Source organism: Boleophthalmus pectinirostris, unplaced genomic scaffold (assembly GCF_026225935.1).
Source record: "Boleophthalmus pectinirostris isolate CB_2022bp ecotype Guang Dong unplaced genomic scaffold, ASM2622593v1 HiC_scaffold_10, whole genome shotgun sequence".
Classification (NCBI taxonomy): Eukaryota; Metazoa; Chordata; class Actinopteri; order Gobiiformes; family Gobiidae; genus Boleophthalmus; species Boleophthalmus pectinirostris.
The window spans coordinates 16461754-16481095 of record NW_026570971.1 but is presented as its reverse complement, the minus strand read 5'-3'; the positions used below and the strand labels follow the sequence as shown (position 1 = coordinate 16481095).

Below are 19342 nucleotides of genomic sequence, written 5' to 3'. Positions count from 1 at the left end.
TATGGATTTTCTGTCTGAGCCGCTATCACTGGCTGCTTGCTTTCATGGAGGGAGCTTTTAATAAGTCCCGCCAAACAGCATAAAGGATGCGTTAGGATGTGGTTATGCTGTGTTATTATAATGGGAGTGCAACACATACCCTATCATTTATCACAGACATTCAGCGGTTCACTTTGCAAAGCCAAAATCGAAATATGAAGTTGTTTGGGAACTCACCAGTTGAGAGGATCTGGTTTCTTGTCAGATTTTCAGTATGATTCCGTTTCAGTGCCTTTAACTTTCTACATAAGACTACTGAAATAAGTGGGTCCTTTTTAGCACACAACTGCATTGCATAGATTTCACTTGCTAATGAGTGAACTACCTACTATCTTCAAGTCATTCATCAAAGTCTGTCCTACAATCTGTGCGTGTGAAGTGGATCCCATCATCACAGTAGATTAGGTTTACTCCCACCACTCTAGTCTCTGAACTTGTGGGGGACATCTCCATTTCTGTTATTTTCAGTGAATGCTCTACTCTACTTCCTTGACTGGAATTTAGTAAATTAGGAGCAACAATGACAATGATAATACTTAAACAGCCTTTGCTCTTTTGACATTCTGATAATAATATTTATGTTAGAAAACTAAACATTATTAACAAGAGTTAAGGTTTGTCTGACACAATGTTCCCAGGATAGATAGAGAAAAGTTATCTCAGAAGAGTTATGTTAGACATTTATTGAACATCAATGCCATTATTACAACAAAGGGTATTTTACAAGGATATAAAACATGTATAGTTCTTTTGAAAAATGCAGCAACTTATCTGGGCCCCATGAAAGTGGATAAAGTAGGCAATTCTGTTTTTTGTTAATGAACTCTAATTGCATCTAACTATGCCATATTAAAGGATGATGGAATAATTAGATTTATACATGTTTTATGTGTAGCAATACGAAGCTGCCAGTTTTCTCTTCACGCAAGTGACGGACAGTATATACAAACAAAAAAAAAAAAAACTGTAGTATTTATATCACACAGCATGATTACTGCTTAGTTAATAAAACATGCATTTAAAAATGACAATAACATTTTAAGACACTCAAAGCTCAAAAACAATGTGATTAGTTTACATTGGTGCTAACAGTCTCATTCTTTTGACCTTTGACATCTTGTGACATCTTCTGACGGTATCGCTCAGCTCGCAGTTCCTCAAAGCAGAATTCCGTGGCTCCGCTAAGCAGTAGCTCTTTACAGTACATACTCCTCTCCTGGCCTTTTTCTGGTTCAGTCTCTTTCTGCTGTTGCTGCCGCTCTTGTAGTCTTTTCAGGGGTGTTTCTTCTCTGCAAGGTTTTCGAGCTGATAATACGGTGTTCACGGATGGGTTGATCTTGCATGGGGTCCTGGTGGATTAGGAAAATAAATAATTAATTAGGTATTTTAATATAATCTTTTCTTAAATATTTGGAAAAAGAACAACTCACATTGTCGGAGGCTGATCTGACTCCTCCACAAATGGCTGAAATGTTGGTTTGGCAGGTGGTGGTGGTGCCATAACAGTATGTCCATATTTAGTTTTTTGGCGCATCTAATTAAAAAAGAAATATCCCTCAGTTAATTTTGATAACATCAAAACATAGAATTAAAACAATACAAATTCTTAATGGTTTTCTCTTACTTTGACGTCACACCATTTTTGTGGTCTTTGTTCATTTTCTTTGGCTCTTGAAGAAGATGGTGGTGCTGCCCATGGCTCAAATCTTGGTTCTGATGGACCTTCATCAGGAACTTTATTTTCATCAAAGATTACAAATTGGCTATTTGTGGTATTTCCAAGGACAGGAGCACCTTGCAGTTGTAAACCTCCAGAGACACCTTAGCAAAACCATATCTACATCAATATTCTGTTATCTTACTTCATAACATTTACTAAAAGAAAATACTGCTTACTTTTGACAGCAGTTCCGGTCCTGTTAACTGGGACAATAGCTTTTTTCTTTCCTCTGTGTTTGAGATCGGCCAAAGACATTCTCTCAGGCTGTTTGGATTCATCATCACTGTCATCTTCTTTTGTGTTCATCAACACTTGACGAAACATACGTGCCTGCAGAGCTCTTTGAAGATCAATACAGATTACAGATTACATCACTAAAACATATTTTACATATCTATTATTTTATTTAGAATATTAAAAGTACGCACTTATGAAACTGTGTGAGCTTGTCTTGTGGTTCTGCAAACTTTTTGAATCCCTCCTGATAGACCAGATCTGCTTTGCGACAGTTGCCTTGATTCTCATATTCTTCGGACCAAGCAATATAAAATGAGGCTTGCAAATCTCCAATTCCCTGAGCTTGCATGTACCGATAAATATCCAAGGGCTCAGGGCAGTTCTTTGCCTGGTTAAACACACCAATATTAATAATAAATGAATAAATGGTAATTGACAAAAAAAGCAAAAAACAGAAGAGCACACATACAAATTTGATCCATAAGTCAACGTAACGAGGGTCATTATGATATTTTTTTTCTTCTGTAAATCTGGTTACAGCTCTTTCTAGTAGTGTGGTAAGGTTACTTTCTTTTCCTCCTTGAGGAAATGTTTGCTCTGTCCAACTGATATACCTGTCGGCAAGAACTATTAATTAGTACAAAATTTTATCAAATTCAGATTGAACATTAAATTTAATTATACTTACCTATCCCACACGTCAAGTGGGTCATCTCCATCATACATTCTTAGTTCTGTTTCAAAAGACCTATACATGAAATATGAAATACATTAAAATATAAAACTCTGACTCAAATCTATAAAAATAATTGCAGGCTCCTACTGTCTCTGGTGAATGATGGCAGAACTGAATCCATCCTGATGTTGGGTAAGGGCTTCTTGTAATACTGAAATGTGTCTTCCACGCCTGAGTGGCTGAATGTTTTCTTTGCACAGTTCCCATTCTACATCTCCCCCTTCTGCCATTTTAAAAACAGAGGGTATCTGTGTATAGAAAATATAAACACATGTATTTATTGTTTTACAACTGTATTATATTTTTCATGATTTATTAGCGTTTAATGTGAACGTATCACATGCAAATTTACATCATATATCAGTTATGGTTTAACAATAGACACAAGTTAATGTTAAATAAAAAGTTCTGAAGCAGATAGAGATAAAAGTTAGCTTTGTGTGAGCAAGCTAACGCTAACGTTATAGCATACCAATAAGAAGATAACTCACTGGTTAGACAACAAAAGACAAATAAACCGGCTATTCTAGCAACAACATGCTCATTAATTAATCGCCACAGTACAATTAGTGATTTCGTACCGGTTTCAATGTTTTTTATCTTCTTTTCCAAACAGCATGAACACTTGAACCGTCTCCGTCTCTTTTGAACTCGGACCGCGACCGATTTTTCTCTCCGCTGATTGGACAAATCTGAAACAGGAAACACGACAACAACGTCACTCTACGTCTTCCGTTACACTTCCTGTTTTGAGAGCAGAATGCGTTTACAGTATCCCACATAAAGGCTCTTATTTTACTGTACACGATTATACATATATTAAACACATTTGTAATAGCGTCAAATAGTTTGATGGACGACTCATGACTTTGAAGGGGCATAGGAATGGAGAATCGTTGTTACTCGTGCACATCAAAGTTCAGTCTCTTCAAAAAGGAGGTAGGTTCTCTGCTCCTTTTAATCCGTATTCACTGGTTAATTAATAAATGTGCTGATTTGCTACGTGTCATTTCCCTCTCAGCTGGGCTGTAAAAACTGCGGCCGCTCCTTATGCTCCAGCTGTTTGACTCTCAGCGCTGTGGTGCCTCGCTGTGGCAACACTCTACAAAAAGTGTGCAAACAGTGCCACACCGCTCTGACAGGGTACAGATCAAGCTCAACATGGACATATATTCCATAAGTCTACCTATCTTAATTACTTAAACATTTCTGTGTTGCTACAGTACCGGGAATACACCAGTCAACAACAGCAACAATAGATGGTCTCCGCCTGAAAATTATAGAAAGTAAAAAGACATTTATTTATTTATTATTATTATTATTTTTTGTAAAGGTACATAATACAAAATAAACATGTTATTTTATTCTCAGGCGTGTTGCTGCATTAGAAGCTAAACAACAAGGTCAATCATCACAGGCTCCAGGAGGCAGTATAAATGCCAAACCTGCCATACCTATACCTAAAGGTCTCAGTAAAGAAGATCAGGCCATTGCTGAGAGACTACACAAACTAAAAGAGGATACAACTCAAAGTATTTCTTAATATATTTAGTAACAAAGATGTTATTGTGATAATTTTATATATTTAAGTTAAACTTGTGTCCTTTTCAGAATCCCTCCCATCTGATAAAGAGCTTGAGTCTCGCCTTTCTGCTTTGAAAGCTCCAAGCAAACCAGTTCCTTCTGCCAAAGAAATGGAGGACCGCTTGGCAGCTCTACAGGGCTTGTCTCCCCCATCTCAAGCTCCTCCACCTGTGAGCTAAATGACAGCCAAATAATCTGTTATCTGATTGCATTAGTCTTTTCACTGTATTTATAGGATTCTTGATGAGCTCATATATTTGCAGGTGCATAAGCCTCCAGACAACAGGACACAGACTGAACAAGCCAATGATCTGATTACTCAAATGACAGAGGAAGTTGCCATTGACAACACACTAACAGACCCTGAAAGCAGTAGGCCATTTGCTTGCTTTCTTCTTTAAACATAATGTATTAATCCCAATAATCAAGATTTTGAATATCAATGTAATACAAAATGTATACAATCTGCACAGGTGTAAATTTGGAATCTATGAATGATTTAAACAAAGTTGAAGCGAGAGCCTTGGAAGATAATCTTGAAGAAAATAATGAGAACTCAAAGCAATTAGAGGCTGAGAAGACCCGTGTGCTGGAGGAGGCCATGCAGGAGCTAAAGAAAGAGAAGCACACCCAGGACGAGATACTGCAGATGGCAAAAAGATTAGCACAGTTGAAAGGACAGGACCCAGACAAAGGTGATCCATTATATAAGTTATGATATAGTCTAAAAGACCTGGTTTGTCAGTCTATTATATATGTCAATGCTTACACCTCTATCCATTGTAGTTACCAGGGAGGACTTTCAATGCCCTGACAGTGATGAAGAGACTGAGGAGGAAGCTGTTATGAGGGTGCTAAAGCAGGTTTGGAATATTCCCTAAAATGAAAATCCCCATTAAAATATTACGATGATTAATAAAACCAATTGGTTACAAACAAGGTGCGTCATTTTCACCATCCCCTCCCTCAATGCTGTTTTTCTAGCTTTCAGAAGAGGCTGCATTAGATGAGGCCAGTGGCTACAATATACCCCCAGAAATGAGCGGGCCCAGAAACACAGAAAAGAAAGCTGTCTCTAAAAAGGTAAACTTAACTAGTTACAATAGTTTAATATAAAACATATAAATTGCTTATCACTTCTTTCCAGGCACCAGCAGCTAAAGGTAAAAATAGAACAACAGCCATTTCTTATCAGCAATCAGACAGTGATGACGAAGAGCTCCCATGGTGCTGCATCTGTAACCAAGATGCTACTCTTCGGTGTCACACCTGTGATGGAGACCTATACTGCAACCGCTGCTTCAGGTAGTCCATTGCAGAAACTCTTATTAAAATATGGTCCTTGTCACTTGTTAGTCCCAAATGAAAATATGTATGCCCTAAAGCTTAAGCAAGATGCCTTTGATTTGAAATGCGTACCACGACCCAGATAACTGTATGCAGGCTGCTTCCATACTGCTAAGCAGCATGAATATAAAGTATTTATTGTGATGAATTATCAATCCCCTCTCCATTATCTCTCTAGGGAAGGCCATGATAAATATGAAAGGATGGAACACCGCACTTCCAACTACACTGCACCAAAGAAGAAGAGAAAGACATGATACAGGGCTTTTTTGTCGGGTTAGTCATTGTTAGACTCAAGTGCCCTAATAATTGTTATTGGAGTAAATTCCAGTGCCGCTGTGCTTTTAGTTGGACTCTTTGACACAAATATTTCAACATCCTTATAATACATAGATAATGTATGTCACATTATAAAGAAAATATTAGATCAGTAGTTCAGCATATAACTCAAAAACTGTAAATGATAAAAATGTTATTTTGTATCTGCAGTATAAGTAACTCAAGCTACTCAAACTCCAGTTAGTGTTAACAATAAGCAGCAAGATTGCCTGGCATACAGCACCGAAGTTCAAATATCTTGACGTTTTTTGTGCGTCCTATTTACAGATAGCAACAAAAGCTTATCAAAGACACACTTTGCACTTGTCACCACCAGAGGACTATTTTTAGATTATAAACAGTGCTCTGGTAAGACGTATCCTCATCCGACTGTCATGACTGAAGGTGTCAGGTATTTGTCATCTATATTTGTCCCAGAGTTTGATGTGCTCGTTCACTTTTTATCTTAGTGTACAATAAAATTTTGACTAAATTTAAGTTTTTCCAAAGTATAAATGGGCCTTATCTCAGTGAAATTTTAATGTACAAAGTACAGTAATGGAAGCACAAAAGACATAGCATGTGTGAGGTAGTGAAGGCCATACTGCGGTTTGATCTGAGCATTACCGTCTAGCTAACTGAGGAGAAACCCTAATTACCGGCATCTCTAGGGGGCCTGCTCCATTATGGCGTGTATAGAGGCCGTTACTGCGTGTTTGCCTTTTTGGTCATGTCGTACACAATTACAGACAGGAAATGGATGAGGCTAATGGATGCATAGTTAATGGACTTTGCTGCTGTAGTTTTCTCTGTGTTTATTCCTAGCCTTGACTTGCTGCTTGCCACTCACTTTCTAAAATGTGCTGATTGTCTTTCCATTGTGTCTACTGCATAATGTCAGATCTTACAACAATGTACTAGCTTTAGAGCAATAACTGCAAGCATTTCTGGTAGCAGTGTTATTATAAACAAGAATAAACTAGAATATAGAATAATCAGATGCTCTTGTTTATATTTATTTGTTCTGTATCAATAAATTAGATGGTACTATGATGTCATTCGTAGGTGGTGTTGTGTAGTTTTATTTTGACAAAGTCTACAGTATGAGAACATAATATTTATTTACATAAATAAACTACTGAAATTGTACACAAAACTGTCAAACAATGTATAGTTGGTGCATCTTTTCACATGTACATTATTATTGTGAATGTAAAATGTTGCAGTCTTTTAACATAAGTACAAAAAGGAATTAGTGTTTATTGAAAAAAGGACTTGTAGCCAACATAAATAGTCCCGTTGTTATTTTAAGTCTTCTTTATAGGCATCCAGCATAGTGAGGGAGATGGGGGAAGATCAAAAGCTCCACATTGTATTCACTCATAATTTGACCTAAAATTATTTCTTCAAAGGCCCAGACATTTTGCGTAGACCCTTTATCCTGTAGAGTAGCCCGGTGATAAAATCCTATAAAGCAGAAATGAATCATGCTTAAGACAAAAACCATGAACGATACAGTATAATACGCAATTGCACTTACTTCTTTTGGCTTTCCACATTCTTGCAACAACTCCTAACAAAGAAAAAAACACAATTTACCACATACTGAACCTTGATCTCTTCTAAATATTGCTATGTTGGATTCGACTTTGGGTCAAATGTTAAGCTATAAAACTCTATAAAGCTAAAAGTAAGCTGTCGGGTAGAAGCTGAGTCTTGCATCTTGTTGGCCAGCTTGGGGCTTCATTGATGAATAACAAAACAAGCCAGGGCAAGACTGAATAATTTAGAAATCACTGGAGCAAAGCAAAGAATTTTTAACATGGACTCACCTCCAATCTAGTCCTCTGCCCCTCGTCTGAAAGCTCCAGTAGTTCATCTATGTCAATCTCTAACTCTGGCATTTCCTCTTCCTGTAAATAAGAAAGTGGGAGTGTTGTCAATGATAATTAGGTTAAAAAAAATCATGTTTTTGTCTAAATGAAATGTAAAACCAATGCTAATTTTTGCATTAAATAATATTTTCAGTAATGTGATTGATGAGCCATGAATGGTAAGAGACTCTGAGAGGCCATCTTTACTGCACGTCACTGTCTGATTTCATGGATGGTTTGCTCAGCTGGCATTTAGCTCAAGCATGGAGCAGTGATTCCTCCCAGTGAAAATGTTTTTCAGGTAATATATTAAACCAGTGCTAAATCTTATACCAGTACTGGTCAAATGTTTCAACATGAAAAGTAAACCTTGAAATCCTGTACATGTTAATAGTACATGGATGTTTGGAAAGACTGAATAATAATTATTCTTTTGACTGTTTAACTGTGTATACTGCTGTCTGTATTTAGATTTTAAATTGTTGTACAGTAAGCATTTTGTAAAAAGTAATCAATTCAGACCCTGAGATGTTATGCACACCTCTCTATGCCCTGAAAAAGAGTCTGAAAGCACAAAGATATCTGGCGTCAGCAGGTGTACTCTCATATTTGACAAGTGGGACTCCTTTTTAAAGGGAATATTTTCCGGTTGGGGAATTTTCATGGCTGATGTGGATGAGGAGTTTTCTGGACCAGAAGAGAGCTAATCAATGTGGAAGTGCTGAGTGGCAGAATGGATGGGCCCACCTTCGGCTCAGTCCCCAGTGCCCGCTCTAATTGATACATGCTGCCAGTTTGGACCTGTGTGTTCTGCTGATGTCTGCAGCAGCCATGTACTGTGCACTTTATGGCCTGTAATGGTTGGTTTTATATGTGCAGTGTGCATAGAGCCAGTGTGTTGACCAGGCTGTTTAATGTCATATGTATGGTAAATTCACACAGCAATAATAATCATGCCAAAATATTTCTATGAAAATACAACCACAGCTGCCAAGTTCATAACAAAAACAAAAGTAGTTCTCAGGTTACTGTGCAGTAGCTGTTAAAAATAATCAAATGCGTTTTGTCGATCTGTGACCTTGGCCAGATTTTGTACAACTGTGAGGGTTTTCTCATTAGCATAGACGAGCCTGGGTTTAGCTCCCAGCAATTCTTTTACCATTTTATCAATACTTGATCTCTTAGCTTTATAATGCAACCTTTTATTGACTGTGGTGCAGGGGAAGGTTATATAGACTGTAACTTGTGTGTTTTAATATTGATAGACTATTGATATCCATCACCTTAAGAGCAAATTTCACAGTGATTCTTTTGCCCAGTGTTGACTTGACATTTAACCTATTCTGACAAATCAATAAGATGAGTTTCCTTGAGATCTAAAGCAATTTTGTATCGATGTGGCAACCTGATAGTTTCACTGAAGAAATTGTATCAACACTTCACTGTATTTGAACTGAGGCTCTCTACTATATAGTGCTGCTGATTCTGCTGTTGTTGAATATGAAGCAAGCATGATTTTACCATTATGTTATAAAAAATAATGCACTCATTTGCTGCTAAAGTATTTGGAAAGGTCAAAATGAAATTTTATTGTTAATATAATAAATATTCATTAAATTTTACAGTTTTCTCTCACTCTCTCTCACTCTCTCTCACTCTCTTACTATCTCAGTCTATTCTAGTCCCTGAGGAGCATGTTTCGGCACTTGAATTTAAGTATTCTCACATGTTTTTATTTATTTCAAAGGTGTGAAGTTTGTAAAGGCAGTGGGCGCTCCGGACCGAGGCAGCACTTGTATGAATTAGAGATGCAGCTAAATAATTCAGAGTGTGACACAGGGGACTGATGGTAAATGCTTCCACGCGGAAGACTCAGAGAACCAACAAAGTAACCTTCCCCTGAGCCTATGCAAAATTCATCATGCTGGCCAAGAAGCAGGGATAGCAAGGGTAATTCCACGCAAGTCACTCATGCACAAATGACTATTTTTGGTTAGGAAATGGTCTAGAAACATCTGCTAAAAATAGTAACACCTTACAACACAGGATGCAAATAGGCTTCTTATCAGTTTGGACATGGAACAAACTATAGCCTTGTTACAACTGTATGTTTCTGGGACACCATAAGAAAATGCATCTGATGTTTTGTTTCTCTACATGCTCCGGAAGTTATTCCACTTGGCTCACAAACAGTATTACTGATTACCAAAAGGCATTGTCTCAGGGATGCAGGGATGTAGTTGTGGGCTAATAATTGTCAAATGGCAACAATATTAAGACATTGTTTATCTGCTTTACAGTTGCTTTATCACCACATTTCCAACCGTATCTTTGCTGTAGGCATTCACAAAAATAATGGATAACTTCTGCACTACAGGGTCCCTAATTGAGATGAGCACACTTTGCCTGCATGTGTGGCACAAACACAAGGTGGCCCTGTCATTTGATCTGGGGCACCATTGGGAAGCTCGTGCCTCAGCGCAGACACCCTGACTGTGCCACTCCACTTCATGTGGGTGAGGAGACATCTGTTGCCATGGTTCCCCCTTACAGAATGCCAAGCAAATCAATATGGAGCCTCTGACATAATTGAATTGCATCCCATATACCGTACAGGAATGAGAGAGAGAGAGATAAATGATGTGTTTAAAGTGATATGGAGCCCTAATGTCCCATATAAAGTATATTAAATGTAACTGTGCTTGTAATAGGTCCACTACTGCACATAACTTTGAGGGATTTTCATATTATGGTCTTTACAAAGAGCATGTTGTGTTTGTATAGAATCGTAATTATTATGTGTTGTGTCTCTAAACTGTACATACAAATTAGCTTCTGGCATAATTTCCCAAATGCCACCATAATAGTGAACATAAAAGTTGAATAATAGGCTCTATGAAAGCTGACTCTGTGTGTAGCTTTTATTGCTTACTCTGTTTTGTTTTTCATTTGTTCGGGGAATTGCACACAATTATTGTTTACTTGATGTTAAGTTTTTATATAGATATTTTTCAGTAATCAACATCATACAAAAAATTCCGCCATTAATATAATCTCTTATCTAAGTCATAATTGCTGTTGTAAAATACCACTGATGTTTTGCTGTCAGTCTAGTGACACATGGGGAATTCTGTGCCAAATTGGATCAAGCCTCCCACACACTAGTCCTGCTGGCCGCAGTAATGTGTTTGTCCTGCTCATGCATGATGAATAGTTTACCGCAGGCACAGTGGGGCTCAGATTATCTATGCTCTTTTACCAGTTGAGCGATCTAAAGGTATAGAAGCATGTGTCCTACCTCACAATCAAAAAGCAGGTGTAGTTGGTCATCAATCCACTCCTCAATGTCCAGTCTCCTCTGGAGGTCTTTGCGGTTGTATTTTACTGTCAGCTTGCCCAGTTTACGATGTGCCGGCTCCTCTGTTTTGTCTGTGGTCTGAAACATCACCCTGCACTGGGCACTCGGTTCTGATGCCATGGTTCTGATTGCCACGGCCTCAGGAGAACCGTGGACACACGTAGGCTGGTGCTCCTGCCTTTCCCCAGCTGTCACTGTGCTGTACACACACACGCTTCTGTTCCCTGTTTTCACTGTGGCTCCTGCATGGATGTTCCTGGTACGTAGCTCACTGTTCGTCTTCTCAACAATATAGCCTGTGCTTTTGTGCCTGTCCTCTCTCTCGCTGTCTAGCTCTCATTGCCTCCTCCTCTTGCAACACCCACTGGCTGCACTATCAGGAGCATGGTAATGAGATATCCTCCTGTGTGTGTGTTGGTGCGTGTTTGCTTTATGCTCTCTTCCTCTTTGTTATAGCAGGTGTGGTAGCATAGGTCAATTGTCCCAATAAAAAGAGGAAAGGGGTAAGAGTGCAAGTGCAACTATCAAGACTTAACATGCAACTTTTTTTGATAATGCCACCATTTAAAATATATATCCCAAAAGTCACACACATTTTATAAAATATACTGAATTATTCTGTTTGTTGAAATATAAAATAATACAAAATAATAAATAATAATACTACAAATTGTCAACTGCTTTTCTGCTATATACAGATATAAACAGTCAAATCTAATTAACTATAAAAAAAAAGAACTACGCTCTGGTATTATTCATACGCATGGAGCCATAAGTATCCAAGTTCTCTAGTGTGAGCTGCCTTTAGAACAGACATTATCAAGTGTACATTTAATAAGCCTTGAAGTTCAATTTGGCATCCTCAGTTACATATAAATAATTTATGGATAACAGAGCCCTATTTATGGCTCTTAAATGTCTGATGTCAAATAAAAGTCAAGAACATGTCTGAAGTCACATCAGTTAAAGAAAAAGTTCCAAAGTCACAGTTTGTGTTTCTTGAGTCAATGTGGATTAACAGATATTAGATGAATGTTTCCACACATCACTTTCCAGTATGAATAATGACCTTTTTTCATTCTCTTTTGCAGGTCAGACAAAGCAGCGCATGTTCAACCCCTTATGTACCGTATGTTACAAACACTGAATTATTGAGTGTCCTGGGGCAGCTCACCTTTCAAGGAAAACAAATTCATTCATCTCGTCTTGTATGGCTTCTGCAATGTTGAAATATAAACAGCAGTGATCTCCTGAGTACTGCTTGTGTCATAGCCATCACAGACCAAGCAGATTACTCATTACAGGTGGGAGAAGGAGAACACAGTCACCACAGTCTGGGTCATCTACACTGTAAGAAGATAAGGAAAGAGTCCTGAGATTACATCGGTTCTCCCAAAACACGTAGAAACCATAAATGGTTCAAAAATATGTGTCAGATCACTTCTATAATAGACTGTTTATGTAAATCAGTAGTTTTTGGGTTAGTATATACTAGTAATTATGTGAGAAACTTCCCTTGAGATAAGGTTGAGATAAGCTCAGTGACTCATCAGTTGGTGAAAACAACTCAAAGTAAGAAGAGTTTCGTCACCACCACCATCATTATTTTAAGTACTAAGATGTTTTAGCTTGAAAAGGGATCTAACATCAGAACAGCTATAATAAAATATCAAGCCAATTGAAAAACAGGGTTACAGTGAACAAGATTGTGATTTCTGACCTTTTATTTGGTTATAAATGGAGCTATGCTGCCCTCATCTGGTCCATGGCTGAAACTTCTGGTAGGAATAGGTGAGCAGACCATAAAACTCTCATATATCAATCTTTTAAACAGAATAAGAAACATAAAGAGGCTTAAAATATACATCTGTGTATAGGCCAGTACTATTTTTATAGGAGATGTATAGATATGTCTATTATAGTCTAGTCTGGATGTCGTTAAGTTGTTACTCTTAAAATTATGTCACATTTTACTCACATTACAGGCCAAAAAACAGGGTAAAGAGGGCTGCCATCTAAAAAATAATAGGAAGGACTGATGAAATTAGGTATGGTATGCAGACTATTAAAAGTGCGGCTAATATTCAAATACCATGCTTCTTAAAAAATGTGGGTGTGTGAAACGTACAGTTCCTGTTAAATGATAAGCACCAGAATTGGTTGGATGACTTCGTTAGAACAGCCCCGTTTTCCTCTCGACAGGCACGAAGAAGGGAGTGGCATGCCCGAGGTGGAATTTCACTTCCTGTTTCTCAGGTGAGTCAGGTAATGTCGTCGACTCACTGAAGTTTTCGACAGAGCCGCTGGAGTATCGATTGCTGAGCTGAAAGACCGACGAGTGGTGCGCTTTGGAGAAGGTGACCAGTTTGAGGAGATCTTTTGAGGAGATAGTGGACTTTTACAATGTATTCGCTCTTGAGGCGCTTGGGAGTTTGGTCGTTTCTGCTTGTGTTTTTACCAGATCTGTGCGCTGCCCAGGCTACAGGTGAACAATGCTTAGCTCAATTCAAGAAGGGCCGGGATGATTTTGTTCTCGATGCCGATGAGTCTGTGAAAGATGGAGCCACTTACCTCTCCTCACCAAAACTAACGAGCTACAAGGACTGTGTAGCTGCCTGCTGCAAAGACTCCATGTGCAATGTAGCCTTCATGGACAAGGGAGACGAGGAGGGCCTGGTCAAGTCCTGCTTTTTATTCGACTGTTTGTATAAAACGAAATACGTGTGCCGCTTTGTCCGAAAGAAGGGTTACATCAACTACATTCTGGACAGTATGTATGAGAGCCATCTGCAACGGGAGGTCCCTCCAGGTAAGAAGCCGAGGCCTAGAATTAAAGGGAATTTATTCTAAACTAGTATAAACCAGGAACTGTCACAAAATGTTGAAGACGGAGCCGGCAAACATACAAACAAAATGGCCTGAAGTCAAGCCATAGTAACTAATTAAACAGCCTATTCTGCCCAAAGGTTCTGTCTACAGACCTATTGGCAGTAGTCTTCAGTTCAGCATGTTTACACACGCCCTAAGCCCCCTGTGTAGGCTTAACATTCTGTGTCATTCTGTTGTTTCTTTTAGAGAATGCTGTAACCTCTGTTCGTTTTATTGATTCAGTCAAATTCACTCTGATGTTCCCACAGATGATTCAGATCTTCCACCTGTAGCCAATGGTGGCTTGGATCTTGTTGTTCAACCTCAGGACAGTGTGACACTGAATGGCATTGAGAGCAAAGACGATAAGAAGATCATCAAATATGAGTGGTCCCTGCTGTCTCCGTACCCTTATGCTATAATAGAGGTATGGTGCACAACATAATGTGTGTTTTGGCTACTGTCCTTTGTTCATTTAATCCTTAAAAGGATCTCATTGAAAACATGAACCTTTTTTGTTGTAGAAAACCAATTTTGAGGACCAGATCATTGTGTCAAACCTGACTTCAGGAGTGTACAAGTTTCGACTGACTGTTACGGATACTGCTGGTCAGGCTGCCTCGACCCAAGTCACTGTACTGGTCTTATCTCCTGAACAATCTGAACGTATGTTTACACTTATGTGATTGACCAAAATCACAAGGGCAAAATACAACAGATAAACAAAACTTTAGACACAACATTAATCACATAAGACATTTTCTTCCATGTCAAAGGAAAAGAACAACTACAACTGCCTAATTGAATTATTTCAGAGCTTTGTCCAGTGAAGTCTATTTGTTGGTATACAATAGGTTGTCTTTTCCGTATTGTGGATATTTCCGTCGAGTGAGCCATGTTAGTTGTTATCAAACCTGCTGAAACATGTTTACTCCTTTTTTTTTTTGACCGATAATGAAACTACATGAGATGTACGGATACACTTTATTTTATCATGTGATTAGCTCTGCAATTTTTCATATTCATATAGACTTAAGTTGTTAAGTCTTTTTCCCTTTTTAAGTCTATATTGCCTACTCTACACAAAGCACATGTTTCTTCTTAAAACAGAAGTTAGAATTACTATCCAAGGATTTTACTGCCTCTGACATCCCACTCACTCCACCCCCACCTCAACGTAAACCTGTCATTCTGGTTTCAGCTTGGGTTACACAAACATCCCAGGAGTACTCATCAGTATTAACTAAAAGCAATCAGAAGTCAAGTTTGATTCTTTACAACCATTGTTTTGCTAATTCACAATGCAAACTCTACCTTTGTGGTTTATAAAATAGAGCCCTTCATAGGAAATGCATGCTTAGCTCAGGTTAACCATTAATATTTTTCCACTAAATGGCTCTAAGAATGGGCCTGTATATCACCTCAACTGGGTCATGAATTATATAGGAACATGAAACTGTTATTTTGTGGTTTTGGCTTTTCATTTGTGTTTGTGACGCAGAAGTTGTGTCTGTCATCAACCGCATGAACACAATTCATAATACCAGTGGTCAGCACTATGTCCCTTTTACTGCTCAATACTTCTTTGTTTTCAGTTTCTAATCATGGGCTGTGTGCATATGACTAATGTCACTAGACTAGATGTGGTTAAAATCAAGACATTCTAATACATCAGCAGGTTTTAAGACAAGAAAGATGTGCTCAGCATTAGTTTGGGTTGACATGGAGCTCAACATTGCACCCCCCTCCCCATTTTTCCCATAGTCATTCCAAATGTATATTAAAAGTCTTATTTATTTTATATATATTTATATATATATATATATATATATATATATATATATATATATATATATATATATATATATATATGTATATATATATATATATATATATATATATATTGTATATATATACACACACACACACACACACACACACACATTTTTTAATCTTTTCCTGAAACTTTTAACCAAGTTATTAATTAAAGCAGATTGCAGAATATTGCATTTTAAAAGTGCTTTTTGTACTTAAACACATTATGGGTGTGTTACCACCTTGTAGCTTCACTATGCTTTTGAACCTGTAATATTTGGATTTTTTGAAAAGTTTATGGGAAAAATAAATTCAAAATTTACTTCTGGAACCAAAGCTCACTTCGTAGTATGCGGTCCTGCTTCATTAAGCCTGACCACACACTACATGGCAAAAAAAATCACTTTATAGTAAATGAGTATGGGTTTTACTCATATTGCAAGAAATAAGGCTCTATAACACATTCGTTATTGTATCCACTGTCTGTCTCTCGCTCTTTCTCTTTCTCATTTAATTTTGTTCTAGTTGTATCATGATTCCTCAAATATGTAGGAACATAAACATTTAAATGACACATATATTTTGTCCCGCCAGACCACTGTATGGCTCCAAAGAAGGTGGGGCCCTGCCGTGGATCTTTCCCTCGTTGGCATTACAATGCTGCTTCAGAAAAGTGTGAGAAGTTCACCTTTGGAGGCTGCAGGGAGAACCGCAACAATTACTTGAGCAAGGACGAATGCACCAAAGCCTGCTCTGGCACAGGTACCACTGCTTGGTTTTCATAAATTTGCTATTTATCTTAAAATGAATATCACAAAATTTACAAATGCGTTGTTTTGTTTTATTATATTTTATTATGACTTGTTTTTTGTAGAGAAGCTTGACAAAACTGGCCGAGGTTTGCCACTGGATCCTTCTGGAGGTAATCTGTCCTCAAATAGAAATGAACAGATCATTGTTGTGCACATCATGTATAAGAAGTGACTTAATGTTGTGGTGTGCTTCAGGTGAGCAGTGTGGTCAACCTTGTACTGGAGGACAGTTTAAATGTGCAAACGACTGCTGTATAGAGAATGACCTGGAGTGTGATGGGAGCCCACAATGCAAAGATGGCTCAGATGAACAAAACTGTGAAGAGTGTAAGTAAACATTAATATGAATCATTAACAATATATATCCCAGTGAAAATACTAATTTAATTGTATACCTTTTTCCCTTTGAAGTGGATAAAAATTTCAGCATTCTCCTACAAATCCCTCTAGATGAAAATAAAGGTAAACCACCTGCAATAATGCATTTGTTGGAAATCTACTGCCGGATTTACACTGAGTGCAAGTGTGGTGTGGGACGTATTTACAGCGAGTTACTTGCAGGTTGTCTGTACACAAAACAAGACAGCTGCATTGCATATATGACCAAAGCAATGTGGTTTCATGTGGGGTCATATGATAATTTTAACGTAATTACCTGTAAACCCTGCAGTGTCTGGCAAAAATAGACTTCTTGCGGATTCTTTCCACAGATCTGTACCTCACCTACACACTCACTCCTAAGAGGCTTTTAATGGCTTTGTAAGTCTTGCGGTACACACACGAGACGCGAACCACACCACACTGCACTTGCAGTCAGTGTACACCGTGCATAATTATCACTTCTAAACAATTCAATCCTTGGCTTCCACAGTCCGGTGTACAGAGCCCCCTCGCACTGGAAACTGCAGAGACAGTTTCTCCAAGTGGTACTACAACCCTATGAAGCAGGACTGCTTCCGCTTCAACTACGGTGGCTGCCAGGGGAATGAAAACAGATTTGACACAAAGGAACAGTGCATGAAAATGTGCAGAGGAGTAACAGGTGAGGAATGACTATTGAGCAGCATGTTGACGTATTTCCAAATATATGCAAATATATCTACCCATATCTGTATATATAAAGTTAAGTAATCACTTATGTACATGTGCTGCCTGTGACATAACAAGTCAATATTTTGCTAAACTAATTCCGTATAATGTAATATAAAGTGCAACCTCCCTTAGTGAACATATTTAAGATGGCCACATTTCACAATTCTATTTTTTCAGAAAAAGACGTGTTTGAAAGGCGGTTTGAACCCAGGGTCTCTGAAAGTCAGACAGGTATTTATCACTTTTAAAATTTAACCTTACCTGTAAAGTGAACATTTCTTATGTGTATCCCTGCAGTCCAATAAAGCTTTGTCCTCCTCCAGTTCACCTTTCCAGTTCACTGAGTCACTTTAACCACTGTGATTTACTGATGCCTTCTTTCCTGCCTTTTATGTTATTGTCTCCATATTACTAGCTTCTAGTAAATCATTTTTGTTTTATTTTTAAACAGGAATTATTGCAATAGCAGCTCTTCTGGGACTAGGCATTTTCATTCTTCTGTGCATCATGGTGTACTGCATGGTCAAACGAAAGAAGAAGACTGTACAGCACCACCGCGTGCCTGTTAACACCATCCCAGTCTCTTCAATGGAGGACAGGGATCATTTGGTGTATAACAGCACAACCAAACCCATCTGACCCCCAGAGCATGACCTTTGAACTCAGCCTTAGTGCTGGGTTCAACTCTATACGGTTAAGAATGAACTCAGATTGATGAGGATTTAATAGTTAATGTTGTTTTAATGCTCAAGGAGGAGTTCTGTCATTATTGCATCAATGCATCATACAGATCCTTTTTTAAGAAAGCACACACAAAAGTGAGTTAACTTTTAAATATGTTTGAATTGTGTAACTTGGCTTAATGCAGTAGTGTAACATTGGATACGTTTTCGTCTCAGGTAAAATGCAGAATACATGTTTATGGTGTTACTTAAATAATTTAGTTAAGGACAAGTTTGTGTGTGCTTTTAGAATTTCAAGCTACTGAGCTTTAATGACGTCTTTGATTTTGTCGCTTTGTTACACACTGCACTTGGCTAAACCTTTATGTACATATTTTAGCAAAGTGATATTTTATGTTTTTAAACTGTTGACAAATGCCCATTATGCAATGAACAAAATGTTGTTGTTGTTTTTTTTCATATTATAAGCTCACTTGTCACAAACTCCTTCAGACCTTCAAGCCTCTGTACATATGACCTTGTAGATGTGGAACCATTTGTAGTAAATAAAATATTAACCACAAGTGTCTTGCAAAGGAAATGACAGGACTCCACCCACAATCTATCTGAACTTTGCGTATTGCAAATCTAACCATCCTAATGCAAATAATTTCAGCTAGACAGACTGTAGGTGTAGCCTTCAAGGCACTGTCACAATAGTCTGAGGTGCTATTTAACATACTATTATTATTTTGTAAAACTTCAAGCTTTTCCGTATTCAGGGTTTGCTGACAAGCTTTTCTGGTTCAACAGAAAACGCAGTTTTACTGTGCTGCTTATTTAAAATGGTGAAGGTTGTAGCAGCAAAAGTTGGCAGCTC

At 38.0% G+C, this 19342-nt stretch overlaps 4 protein-coding genes across 4 annotated transcripts; 2 read left to right on the top strand and 2 right to left on the bottom strand.

The window, feature by feature from the left end:
- Positions 1 to 707: 707 nt before the first annotated feature.
- bub1bb (BUB1 mitotic checkpoint serine/threonine kinase Bb) lies at positions 708 to 3451 on the bottom strand. Its single transcript, XM_020919499.2, has 9 exons — positions 3314 to 3451; positions 2820 to 2980; positions 2685 to 2744; positions 2466 to 2610; positions 2188 to 2384; positions 1936 to 2099; positions 1664 to 1860; positions 1470 to 1573; positions 708 to 1388 (listed from the first exon to the last, which is right to left on the bottom strand). The coding sequence occupies exons 2-9, from the start codon at positions 2960 to 2962 to the stop codon at positions 1109 to 1111; spliced, it is 1290 nt and encodes a 429-aa protein (XP_020775158.2). The 5' UTR covers positions 2963 to 2980; positions 3314 to 3451; the 3' UTR covers positions 708 to 1108.
- Positions 3452 to 3481: 30 nt separating this feature from the next.
- Positions 3482 to 7039, top strand: zfyve19 (zinc finger, FYVE domain containing 19). The gene is made up of 11 exons (XM_020919616.2): positions 3482 to 3671; positions 3754 to 3875; positions 3956 to 4018; positions 4104 to 4264; positions 4344 to 4486; positions 4580 to 4688; positions 4790 to 5011; positions 5103 to 5179; positions 5301 to 5399; positions 5464 to 5621; positions 5842 to 7039. Exons 1-11 carry the CDS (start codon positions 3618 to 3620, stop codon positions 5918 to 5920), a joined length of 1287 nt encoding a protein of 428 aa, XP_020775275.2. The 5' UTR covers positions 3482 to 3617; the 3' UTR covers positions 5921 to 7039.
- Positions 7040 to 7105: 66 nt separating this feature from the next.
- Positions 7106 to 11741, bottom strand: ppp1r14d (protein phosphatase 1 regulatory inhibitor subunit 14D). Its single transcript, XM_020919795.2, has 4 exons — positions 11154 to 11741; positions 7814 to 7894; positions 7522 to 7554; positions 7106 to 7448 (listed from the first exon to the last, which is right to left on the bottom strand). Exons 1-4 carry the CDS (start codon positions 11331 to 11333, stop codon positions 7380 to 7382), a joined length of 363 nt encoding a protein of 120 aa, XP_020775454.1. The 5' UTR covers positions 11334 to 11741; the 3' UTR covers positions 7106 to 7379.
- Positions 11742 to 13368: 1627 nt separating this feature from the next.
- On the top strand, positions 13369 to 19046 carry spint1a (serine peptidase inhibitor, Kunitz type 1 a). The gene is made up of 10 exons (XM_020919429.2): positions 13369 to 14022; positions 14351 to 14508; positions 14606 to 14747; positions 16491 to 16658; positions 16771 to 16818; positions 16904 to 17035; positions 17120 to 17170; positions 17580 to 17750; positions 17978 to 18031; positions 18252 to 19046. The coding sequence occupies exons 1-10, from the start codon at positions 13617 to 13619 to the stop codon at positions 18437 to 18439; spliced, it is 1518 nt and encodes a 505-aa protein (XP_020775088.1). The 5' UTR covers positions 13369 to 13616; the 3' UTR covers positions 18440 to 19046.
- The last annotated feature ends 296 nt before the right edge of the window (positions 19047 to 19342 follow it).

Bases quoted from the DNA above. Each gene is read 5' to 3' on its own strand.
- bub1bb (XM_020919499.2), bottom strand. From the start codon at position 2,962: ATGGCAGAAGGGGGAGATGTAGAATGGGAACTGTGCAAAGAAAACATT. The intron at 2,745-2,819 runs GTAGGAGCCTGC...TTTCATGTATAG, and splicing joins GCCATCATTCACCAGAGACA to GTCTTTTGAAACAGAACTAA. The intron at 2,385-2,465 runs GTATGTGTGCTC...GTGTTTAACCAG, and splicing joins TTGACTTATGGATCAAATTT to GCAAAGAACTGCCCTGAGCC.
- zfyve19 (XM_020919616.2), top strand. From the start codon at position 3,618: ATGGAGAATCGTTGTTACTCGTGCACATCAAAGTTCAGTCTCTTCAAA. The intron at 3,672-3,753 runs GTAGGTTCTCTG...TTTCCCTCTCAG, and splicing joins TCAGTCTCTTCAAAAAGGAG to CTGGGCTGTAAAAACTGCGG. The intron at 4,487-4,579 runs GTGAGCTAAATG...ATATATTTGCAG, and splicing joins CATCTCAAGCTCCTCCACCT to GTGCATAAGCCTCCAGACAA.
- ppp1r14d (XM_020919795.2), bottom strand. From the start codon at position 11,333: ATGGCATCAGAACCGAGTGCCCAGTGCAGGGTGATGTTTCAGACCACA. The intron at 7,555-7,813 runs GTGAGTCCATGT...TTTCTTTGTTAG, and splicing joins GGCAGAGGACTAGATTGGAG to GAGTTGTTGCAAGAATGTGG. The intron at 7,449-7,521 runs GTAAGTGCAATT...TCTGCTTTATAG, and splicing joins AATGTGGAAAGCCAAAAGAA to GATTTTATCACCGGGCTACT.
- spint1a (XM_020919429.2), top strand. From the start codon at position 13,617: ATGTATTCGCTCTTGAGGCGCTTGGGAGTTTGGTCGTTTCTGCTTGTG. The intron at 16,819-16,903 runs GTAATCTGTCCT...GGTGTGCTTCAG, and splicing joins GCCACTGGATCCTTCTGGAG to GTGAGCAGTGTGGTCAACCT. The intron at 17,751-17,977 runs GTGAGGAATGAC...CTATTTTTTCAG, and splicing joins AATGTGCAGAGGAGTAACAG to AAAAAGACGTGTTTGAAAGG.